Source organism: Episyrphus balteatus, chromosome 3, assembly GCF_945859705.1.
Source record: "Episyrphus balteatus chromosome 3, idEpiBalt1.1, whole genome shotgun sequence".
Lineage (NCBI taxonomy): Eukaryota > Metazoa > Arthropoda > Insecta > Diptera > Syrphidae > Episyrphus > Episyrphus balteatus.
In genome coordinates, this window is record NC_079136.1 from 77,813,722 (window position 1) to 77,825,779 (window position 12,058).

General features: G+C 28.9%; 1 protein-coding gene across 2 annotated transcripts; it reads left to right on the forward strand.

Annotated features, from left to right (window-relative positions):
* Window positions 1-8,663: 8,663 nt before the first annotated feature.
* On the forward strand, window positions 8,664-9,294 carry LOC129914252 (enhancer of split M1 protein). 2 transcript variants are annotated; one of them, XM_055993416.1, is made up of 3 exons: window positions 8,664-8,894; window positions 8,953-9,174; window positions 9,230-9,294. In XM_055993416.1, exons 1-3 carry the CDS (start codon window positions 8,690-8,692, stop codon window positions 9,265-9,267), a joined length of 465 nt encoding a protein of 154 aa, XP_055849391.1. In that variant the 5' UTR covers window positions 8,664-8,689; the 3' UTR covers window positions 9,268-9,294. The 2 variants fall into 2 exon arrangements, with proteins under 2 accessions (XP_055849391.1, XP_055849392.1); XM_055993417.1 differs by having other exon boundaries at window positions 9,236-9,287.
* Window positions 9,295-12,058: the final 2,764 nt, after the last annotated feature.

The window sequence follows — 12,058 nt, forward strand, 5'->3', positions numbered from 1 at the left end:
AACAGATGGCATTCAAATCTAATTTTCAGAAAATTTGGAGTTACACACTTTTCTGGTTTCACCGACGATATGTATTTCAAACATAAGTACTTTATTGTAATTAAAAATAAGTCTCAATAAATCTAAATTTGAATATTCTGTTTTTGACTTTGACAGAATGTTCGATGATATTTTTTTGTTTGTTGACTATGTGGATTTTTTGCGATTCGATAGATTTAAAGGATTTTTTTTAATGGGAGAAACTTTTAGATATGTAGCTACAAATGTACAAACATATCCATATAAATTTTTTTCTAAGAAACACCTCTAATTGTTTAGAAAAACTTAAACCTAAAAAATAGTTGTTCATAATAAATTAAAAGACTTTAATTCTCAATATCCCTCAAAAAGTTGTTTTTTTATTTTATATTTTTTAGTATTTCTATAAAATAAAATTTAAATTATTTTTTATGAATTTTAAACTTTTATCAGAAAAGCACATGCGGTCCAGTCTTGATTTTAAAATATATTATAAATATGTATTTTTAATTTAATAAATAAAACAAGATTTCTATAAAATACGACCTTCATTCTTATAATATGCAAGTGCAGGTTTAATTCCTCTAGTTCTTTAAATAGAAGGGTGATAACAAAAAGATATTAAAATAAAAAAATAAAATAATAATAATACTATGTACAAAGCTGATTCTTGTATATGTAATGAATAAAAAACACTCTTTTAGAAGGTTTAAGTAGTAGTAGTTTGATTAAAAATTCTTGGCAGCAAAAACGTTTTCTAACGCATAGATATTCACTGTTTGTCGTAGTACGCTTCTTTGCTAGCAATGGTATTAATTCATAACTATACAAACGCACCTCCCAAAAGTGCATCCATACCATATGCTATTCATTGCTACAATTAATTAAATATGCAATGCAAGCAGCAAGCATATGCATTAATTATCACCATTCATTTCATATAAAAGCTAAAGAACAAAAAAAAATCACATTCCATAGCGTCACATTTATAATAGGTATCAAATGTTGTCTGTGAACAAAAAAATCTAAGAGAACATTAGTTCAGAAAAATTATCAAAAATTATAGAAAACAAAAGAAAATAGTAGGCTCATCACGCAACACAAATGAATTTTTCAGAGAGGTTCAAAAATCTTATCCGCATTCATCGTCGGACGTCACTTCGCTCGCAGACATTGAAAAGGTTTAGTATGCAATTCAACATTGGTGTTGTTCAGTGGTAAAATGGGATTTCATTTCAAAATAATATTAGACATTAACATGGAGCTATCGAAAGATCTCAAGAATTATTTCAAAAATCCTTATCGGGGAACTTAAAATCCCAAAGACCCGAAATCCCAAAAACCCAGAATCCAAAATCTCGAAATCGAATTAGCTTATGTCTGCTATTTCCAAATTTTTGAAATTTTATTTTCGGATAAAGGTTTTAAGTTTCCCGTATTTCGGGTTTTCCGGATTTTGGGTTTTCTGTATTATTAAGATTTTAGAATTTAGGGGTTTTCTAGATTTAAAATTTCTGAAAAGTGTCCATATCCATATCCATTCCTTTAAAGACCTTAAATATTTGTATTTGTCTTATCTTCAAGAGATCCCTAAAATTGATTAATATGTTTTTTTTTTTTATCAACCACTTTTTGCCACCATTGACATTAACAGCTTTAGCCTTTTTATGTACCGCATTTATAATTTGAAGGTAACACAATATTCACTTTGAATAAAATTCCTGCATAGAGCGTAGCAAAGGTTGGTCTCTCTGAAATTAACAAGTCCAGACTTGCAACTGCAGCAGAATGCAAGAGTTCTAAAACAAAGCCTCTTTCCGCATTTTTATAAATGTGTCTCTGGTTTCTTAGGAACATAGTAATTATGAGAGACATATGTAGCTTGTTTGTATATTTTTTTGTTTTTTATTTTTCAAGGGTCGCTTAAGGGGTATATCCAACATGAATACAAAATTGTTTTATTTACTTATTTGGCTTAGAAGTGAAAGCAGCAGCAATCAAGAGCTGTGTGAGATGCATACGCAATTGAAACAAGCACTCACAAATGATTGTTGAAGATGCAAAAGATAAAGGGAATTTATCCGCCTTAGTGCGGGAGCACGTTCATATATTCCCACAGAATTCCCACATGCCAAGCAGGCTCGCAGCAGATACTTATACTTGGTTGTGCGCTTGGCTTGGCTATGGCAGAACATTATGGGTTGATGTTGATGGATACTTTGATGTGATGAGGATGACACGAACGCGGATAATGGCGCTCTTCATGAATACAGTTCGGGATTTTTTCGTATAATGAGGGTTAGACAGTGGAGGGAATTTCTTGATGTTGTTGTTGATGTTGAACGTTTATTGAATTTTTGAGGAGATATTTTTTTTTTCAAGCCACATATGGTAAGACACGACGACCGATTATAGAATTGGTCGCACATTTGAATTCCAAAATCTCAAAGGTAAAACCTACATCCTTGTTAAGAAGCAATTGAATTGAAATATCAATCTATCAATTAATGGCTTATATATAAATCGTTTAACATTTAATGATAATTCTTGCACATACAAATTATAAAACACATAAAAACAAAATTCGTTAAATGTGTGGCTGATAGCTAAACTCAAGAATGATATAACCAAAATTGTTTATTTTTTTTAAACTCCGACCTGTAACATTTCTAAGAAATCTGATACAGGCAAGGGTTTTGCAGCAATGCAAATTTAAAGTGTGGAATGAATGCCAATGGCACATAAAATCTTCTAAAAAGCAAAACCTTGTAAGACTTGCGGAACAATCAAAACCTATTTAGTGGGGTGATACTTTTGTTAGCGGGAGATTTTCATCAAACATTGCATCAAAATTTAAAAAAAAATTCACCCTTTGTATGCAGTGGCCTTCAGGTTTGATTTGATACCAGTCTCATGGCTCTACGCCTTTGGCCCAAGTAACATATAATTTTGCCTACCTATTCTATTCTGTGGGGAAAATATTTTACATTAGAAGTAATTTATTTTGTGGTTTCGCGCAAATTATAACAAATTTAATCATATTTATCCGGTTCCTAGAAACACTTTCCATTATATGCACCACTTACCTTTTGAAAGCTAACAACTGACCGGGACATGTCCGGACATGAGACAGCAATTCCGATTGACGCTTGCATACGGAATGACAGTAAACGGTCCATAAAAACTGTTGTAATGGAGAGCGGTGAAATTTTTTTTTTTAACTTTCTTATTTGACCCTTTAATAATGCAGCCCTATACTCGATTTTCAGATGCATCGACTTTCCCTGGATTCCGAGATTTTACAAATTTTATGTTTAATTTGACTCGACTAAAAGCTAAAAGTATACAGTTCTTTTTGATAAAAAAAAAATTAAGTGGTGAAGAAAAAAATTTTTTATTGAAAAAAATATATGTGTGGTAGACAGATGACAGCTGTAATTTTTTTTCGCAAAAACAATGGGCCGCACATTGTTTTGTGAGAAAAAAAATCGTGGTGAATATAAATTTTTTTTCAATTTTGTTTTACAGCTGTGGTGAGTTAAAAAATATTTTTTTTCGGAAAAAATCTAAAAAAAAATATGCCATGAGAAATGCATTGGTTTTTTTTTTTTGCTGGAAGAACTGTATACTTAGCTAAAATATAAAATTTAATTTGCTAAGAAAATTGTCTTTGAATTATTTTAAAGTTAGGCTTGGTTATCGAGTTAAATTAAAAAAAAAAATAAAAAACAACCAGTGTTGCCGTAAGTACACTATGATGCCAAGGAATATTCAACAATAAAAACACTAGAACGAATGTGTTTTAATTTTTCTTTTAGACTAAATGTTTAACACAAATTATGTTTACTATTTTTCTCATTTGTTATTGACTAATTTCCATCTTTGTTCTGGAGAATTATCGACACTTTACTTTTAACTTACGAGTTATTTAATAACTGTATTTTAATAGCTGTGAAATCTTACTGAGTTTCTGTTGGTCTGTTCTTATACAATCCTCGGATAGATTATAGTGAATCGATTGCGCATTGCAAGCAAACTGACTATTTTATCTAAAGTCACCTTGATCATTTTAAATCCTTCTGCTATGTGTAAATGCTTCTTTTGCTCTGGTTATGAAAACATTGAACTGCGATTATTCAAATACTATAATAATAATTATTTTATTTATACACTTGAAAAAAAAGGGTTCTAAGATAAATTCATATTTCTATAAAAAGCGTCGGCCCACCAACAGAATATAAATTTATATGTTTCAATAATGTCAAATTAATGAATCATATTTCTTTCATCACTATTGTGGAGCATTTAATATCTCAAAGTGGCTAGTGAACAAAATAAAAAAAAAATACAAAAATAAAATCGATTAATACAAACGAACGTGATGCGATTATTACCTTTCCAAGAAGAAACAAAATATAACCCAATGTTAACTACAGAAATGAATAGCTCTGACTTTTAAAAAATAAAAAAAAAAACTTGTGGCACGAAGATAAACCGCTTCAACCACCATAACTAACCAAGCAGCCAACTCATCACATCGTCAGTCGTCGGTCGCGCCGGCCGCCGCGGTAGCATAAAAAAGGTGATGGCCCCAAATTACACGTTCGAATGGATTACACATTCAGGAGGAGTGCATGGATTTCTTTTGTTTCGAAAAAACTTTCCCAGGCAATCAGTTTTGATTTTTTTATTTCTTGTTCGTTATTTCCTTGCATTCTCCCCTTTTTTTTTTCTTTGTATAACTAATTCGATTCATCCGGGATTATGAGCTGCAAACCGACTTTTTATTCTCGCTCCCCACAGTAATGATTGGGAAAGGGTCTGTAAATTTTGTGTTGCATGATTAAATTGGAACTCTCCTGAAGGAAATGCCTTTAAAATCTAAGATATAATTCAACGTGTATTCAAAAATACAAAGCTATTAAATGTTTTTTTTTTTTTTGTTAACGATTGTATCATTTTCACCAAAGATCAACCAATCAGGGAAACTCTTTGTTGTTACTATTTAAAAAAAATATCTTGATCTTATAAATATATCGGTTGAAGGGAATTCCGACCCAACTCGTCACATAAGATTACACACTGTGGAAAAAAAATAATCGCTTTAGTGCTATCCCCATATATCGCCAAGAACCCGAATCTCTTCGAACTTTACAATGAAACAACTTCTTTCATCGTTTCATCAGGTATAAATATTAATTCTTTTATTTTTTTACATAGAGTTGCCAGCATTTCTATGCCAATGGATAAATATATTCTCAAATTCAGATATAAGAAATTTTGGCAATTTTAATTCAATATAAACTTCTTCTTTTAACCTTTTTTGAAATACGAAAAATTTCTTCAAATCACTAATTGTATAAAATTTCCCTATTTTATATTTATTTTGTTTAAAAAATGAGACTTTTGACTCAAGTATGCAATTTTCCTTATCTAAATACGTAAAATGGTAATACCAAATAGGCAGATGTATAAGTATGTAGGTATTATTTGCTTAACTATTTTTTTTACCGTGGGAAAAACAAATTTAAAAGCCAGCAAAAAGTAATAAATCTTTATTTACAAACATCAGTATGTTTCAAGGTATCGATAACGATGAAAGCTTATTTGTTTATAAAGCTAAGACGTGTATGTTTGTTGTTGTTGTTTTTGTTTGTTGACTCTAGGATTTATCTATTTTCTATAAATTTGTTTGATTAAAATTTATTTTTCCAGATAAAAAATTTAACATTGTGATTTACAATTTTATTTGTAGAATAATAAAGTATTATAATAAAACTGTCTGGTGAGAACTTTTTCTAGTAGACAAAAATATCGCACATTTTAAACACCGTTCGCTCAACGATGACTAAGACATTCGCTGACATAATATAATTTAAATACGAGAAATTAACCTTTAACTTTCGATAAGTAATTGACCATTATATAACTCACTTCTTAGGTGTTTGTAATTATGGAAGAATGAACGCTTTTAAAAAGTTAATATCGCAAGTTCTGATATTTTTATTTAAAAAACATTCTTAAGAATTTATAGCATTTGAGTAACAAAACAGCTCAATTACTATGAAAACAAATGGAAAAAAATATTACGCATACGCCATAGTGACCGAAATTAAAAATATAAAAAAAAATTACTTTTTATTGTTTTTTGTTTTTGATGTGCTCTAAAATCATATCAAATAATAGATAGTAGGGTAGCGTTTAAATGAATCTTGCGATGTAGTAATTTTAAATCCCAGTCTGTGGTATTAACAAGTCGATAATGGCCGCCTTGTGAAAAAACCACTTATTTTATAGGGGTTGAGAAAATTACAGTCGGGTGCAAATAAATTGGCACAAACGAAATTTTCAATAATTCTTTCTTTTTTTTAAATAAATTAAAATAAATTAATACTTAATATTTTTTTTATAAGAGTTTTTAAAGTATCGATGTAACCAGCTTTTCGCAAAAATGAATGAGATTTTCTCGCCATGAAACGTGTATTAATTACACAGTGGTTAACAAAATTAAACTTTTTTTTTGTTGCCGGAACAAACAAATACTTTTCTGAAGTTTTTCAGTGTGCTGAACTTGAATCCGTAGTCAGAAAAAATTAATCAGTTCCCGTTTTCGAAATATTACCGTTAGAAAATGCAGTACTTCGGGCCTTATTCTTTTATAGAAGGTAAATTGTTTAAGCATATTTAGTAACAGTTTTTATAAGAACTATTTTCCACCTTTTCAAATCTGTTTAAATCTTTCCGATATCTTTTTTACTTCCCGAGATATCCTCAGTTGTTTGCATATTTCATAAATTTTATAACGTCATTATCTCCTTTATGAAATATTAAGCCAAAGCCACTTACTTCATTTTAAGATATCTCGGGCCATAACAAAGATATCGGAAAGATTTAAAAAGTTCTTGAAAGAAGGAAAATAGTTTTTATAGAAACCGTTACTAAATATCTGCTAACAATTTTCATTATATTAAAAAATAAGGTCCGAAGTAGTAAAAAAAAAACGTTTTTTTTTGCATTTTCTAACGGCAATATTTCAAAAACGGGAGCTAATAAATTTTTTCTGACTTCGGATTCAGCACACCGAAAACCGTCAGAAAAGTATATTTTTGTTTCGGCAACAGAACCCTTGTTAACCAGTGTTATTATTAAAAAAAAACCTCATTTTTATGACGCAACCTCTTCCTGAACATTCTTTACTAATTAATCACAGGTTTTCAATTGGATTGAGGTATAGAGAATTGCCAGTGATTAAAAAATTAAAGTTTTATGAAATTATTTATAGGACGTTTTTTTTTTTGGCTTGTGGTTTTCAAGAAGCAATAAAATAATTACTATTTAATGTTATGGCCAAGAAATTAATTTAATTCCAGTGGAGGGGCCCAATTTTTTACCACTTTTTGCAGCAACTGGGGACTTAAGTGAGCAATAACGCACCGTATATTTTCACTTCATTGACATACCATCATGTGAAGCTATCAAAGTATCTACGTAAATCCAATTTACATACATTTACATGAGAGCGCAAAAAACAAACTTCATATTTAAAAAAAATGTATACATGAAAAATGTTAATTATGAATAAAATTGAAATAACTCAAATATTTGAGTATATAATAGATTGCATTAAAATAACATTTTCAAGCAAAAAATTGCTGTAACACACTTTGCACGCGTCGCCGATGATGTTTTCTATTGTATTCTATTTTACTTTGCATTCTAATGTACTTTGTTTACTAATAAAAAAAAAAACCAAATCTATTAAACTCAAAAAATAAATAAAACTTCGGAATGCATAAAAAGTGATAACCATAATAAAAAAAAGTAGAATGCGATCATTATTCGCAGCACGCAGGAGTTCAATTATCCAAAAGGTAAACGATAGTAATACCGATTTGCATTAACTCTATAAAAATTTACTAAAAAAAAAAGTTACTCATACACCAAAGTGATCCACTAATTATACTCTGATTTAATAGATGAATAAATAGTAGAACAAATTGACTTTTTCTAAACCTTAACAGACCACTTAGTTTTGATGTTTTTTGTCCATAATCCCTTCTCCCCTGTATCCGAATTTGATATACACTTTTAACATTTTAAGAAAATTTTAATACTTGAAAATTGTATGAAAACCCAAGTATATAATGACATTTATGATAGACTATTAAATGAAATAAAGTCCACATAGGTGTCGGACAGAATTCTCTTAAACTATTTAAGGATTTTCAGAACAAGTATCTATTGTAAAATTTTAAATTCATAATTACTAAAATTACTGTATAATTACTTGTACCAAATTTCAAAGAAACCGACTCATCAGACTCAAACAAACTCATAGGCAAAAAAAGAGAAGATTACACCCACTTAAATCAAGATCCATATCTTAACATCAAAGAGGTTTCTATCTATGCTTTGATTTGATACTATCTGGATGAATTTTTTTTTTATAAACACAAGACATATTCTAATGAATTTAATTCAAATCGAAGTTAATTATTATCAAACAGTAGAACAATAATAAAATACATTTTTAATGATAAGGCAACCTTTTAAGTATTTTTAAAGGTTTCTTATCATTAAGATAACACAGTTTTTTTATTTCCTTTTCTATTTAGGCGATTGATTTCATTCAATATACAGTCAGTTTTCAATTAATATTTTAAAGTGCAAAATGAACTCATTCGAGGTAATAATTTTTGTTTGTGCAACATTCATTTCCGTCACTGGAGTCCTTGGTGGAGATCTTGATTGTCCTCAAATATGTCCCGACCTACTGGATCCAGTTTGTGGAACAGATGGAAATGAATATGCGAAGTTTGACAATCATTGTGAACTGAATATGTTTAATTGTAAACGTCAGCGTTCTACTCTTTCTAGTAGGTTCTTTTCTTTAAACAAAGAAGAGCCTTAAGAATTAAAGATTATTTTTTTTAGCGTACAGGAATATCGATATGGATTGGTGTACAACTACTGAATTAGAAGGAGGTTTAGATTCACTTAGCAAGAATTTGAAAGAATTTGACACGCAGTGCATGAAACCATGTCCAATGTTGTTGCGACCAATTTGTGCTTCAAATGGAATAAACAGAGTGACTTTTAGTAACGACTGTGAAATGGAAATGTTTAACTGCTTCCAAAGGGCACAAAGGAAAGAAGGTATGTTAAATGAAAATTTTAACTTGTTTTATCAATGTAATTTCAATATTTATAGTTTTAGGCTGGAGACTATTGAGGAATAGCAGTTGCTAATAATAATAAAAGTTTCGGGATTTCTTAATGAAACTTAGTTAATGATATTATTATAATATTTATCAATTATTGATTTTATTAAATAAAATATTGTTTATTTAAAAATTATGAGGAAGCTATTTTTTCAACGCGAAGTCCACTTAAATCAGTCATCAAAAAACAAACATGGAACACTATTGTTAATACAGAGTTGCATTCTTACAACAATTACAAAAACATAGATATAAGCTTTAAAGACTTCAAGTAAATATAACAATGTGTTTTTTGTTTATCTTTTCATTATGACTTTCAAGACTTTTTTTTAACGTTTCAAAACAAACTACTATTAACCCAACCAGGTGTCCATAAAACTTTAAAATGAAACAAACAAACAAATAATCTAATGAAGTACACATATTTGTCTCACAAACCTACATAAATACAAACATAGATATATTATACATGAAGCACTAAACAAGTTCTCAACGTATATTACGCCGCTAAAAGTAACTTGTTTGCAATAATTTAATTTGCAAATAAAGATCAAAGTTTAAACTTTTACCATGGCTATAGGATTAGAAATATTTTCCCACGATTTTTGTATAGAGGTCCGGATTTTAGATCAAGCTAAAGACATAAATAGACGAAGACAATGCATGTTTGAAAGTAATGTTGAGTTATTTATATCTCGATAAGTTTTATTTTTGTTTTATTCTAATATATTTTTATAATGCAAATAATCTCATTATATTGTTTTTTAAATGGGCTTTAACCTAAGTTTTAAAAATTCAATTTGTTTGAATTTGTGTTATAAAATATAAAATTAGGTCATATTAACTTGCTTAGACTTTTTGTATAAAATTATTCAAATTATAAAAAAACAAGTACACTTTCACTTTTTATTTACGATATTTATGTACATAATGTATGTACTTATTCATAAATATGTTTATATGAACTATATCAAGTCGTGATTTTTAAACATTATTAAATTGTAATTTTTAAATCTGAGGAGGTATAGCAATTTTATAAGCAACTACTCAAGAAAACATACAAACCAACATCGGTTCAATAAATCAAAGAACACAATAAATAATAGAGGGTTTTCTCTATATAAATTCAATAAAGGACAAAGCTTTTTATGAAATTATTGATAAAAATTGATTAAAAAATGCTTATGTATGTATGTCTTTAAAAAACTTAACTATCATTTATTCAAATACATAAATGTAAATGTAGGACGACGAACAATCATATTAGTTCTTCGAAATTTCAAACTACTAAAAATATACACGCAATAAGCTTTACTTTCAAAATCGACTATCTCATGAATCCTTTGATTAGTAAGATAAAAAAGCGGAGAGCGATTTTTGGTAGCGTGTATTTTTATAAACTTTGAACAATGCGCTATACGGTTTTTGATCTCACCACTTGATATATAGCCCAGGCAAATTAGTAAATCAAATCGCATTTTTCGCGCTACAAATTTTTTTTTTCATGGAATGTGTTCGGGTGTTTTTCCTCATCATAAAAGTTAATTTGTTGGGATGATAAGACGTCGGGAGCAGCCGCAATCTTGGAAAAGAGGCTGGTTGCGTTTTTATTTAATAGCTCCATTTGTACTTATTTTAACCAAAAATGACAAAGGACAGACTAATTCACAATAGTATTAAAATAAACGAATAAATTCCGTGAGTAAATTAAATTCAATTTTATAGTCGGCAAAAGTCAGGGTTTGTCTCGCAAGATTGGGGCAAAATTACATTTTTTCAAATATCTGACGAACTTTTGATTTGCTTGGGTAATTCTTCAAGAATGAATTCTATCACTTTTTAATCATCTATAAAATGAGCTCTTAATTGTTTTTGTAGTCATCACATTGCAGGAGCAACCTAACGTCGAAGTCAAGATATATGATTTTTTAACCAAGCAAATAGGAGATTTCTATACTACACTAGCCTAAAAAATTAAGGGAACAAAAAAAAATAGTAATTTTTTTTAGTGATTTTCGATAGGCTGTATCTCAGTAAAAAATGATCGCATCATCTTAAATTTAAACGATATTTATCAATAAAATGTTGAAATAAACTCAAAAGAATTTGATTTTGCTCATAAAAAAGTTACCAGAAGTAAGTCATTTAGACCTGCAGAAATATGGTGTTTTATTCCATCTCAAAAGTTCAAACCCTCACAACAGAAAAACTGCTAAATGAATAAGTCTGAAACTTTGCATATTAGTTTCAGGTATATTAAGCTTCAATAATTAAGTCTCAGTTTATTATTATCACCCATAGAAATTAAATATCGGTACATTTTCTAAAAAACCACAAAAATGCCTATTTTTATAGCTTTTCTAAATTAATCTCAAAAATAAGAAAACATTTTGTTTAACAAAGCAAACTTAATTTCTTTGTAGATAATTGAATGAAGTTTTCAAAAGTGTCCTTGAATATTCTCTACAGTGATCCGTTGTTGAGATATTGATAGTCAAAGTCAAAAGGATGGTTTTAGTTTAGGTCACTATGGTGTATGCGTAATAATTTTCTGTTATTTGTTTTCATATTAAAATTGAGACTGATTGATGGATTTTTTTTTTAAACTTGATAGAGATGAATTTAATTTGATATACTTAATGCTGTAAGTAATTTTGACAAACCTACGTTTTTTTCTAAAAAAAATAAGGATGATAAAAATATGGTACATATTTCCTTTTTCTTTAATGACTGATCTCTTCCTCTTAATGGTTAAACCAATTTTCGTTAAAATTTAAATGTAGATAGTTTGTATAATAGTAAGGGCAAATGTTTTTTGG

Coding starts and splice junctions, on each gene's coding strand:
- LOC129914252 (XM_055993416.1), top strand. CDS start 8,690: ATGAACTCATTCGAGGTAATAATTTTTGTTTGTGCAACATTCATTTCC. Junction 8,895..8,952: donor TCAGCGTTCTACTCTTTCTA/GTAGGTTCTTTT, acceptor TATTTTTTTTAG/CGTACAGGAATATCGATATG. Junction 9,175..9,229: donor AAGGGCACAAAGGAAAGAAG/GTATGTTAAATG, acceptor CAATATTTATAG/TTTTAGGCTGGAGACTATTG.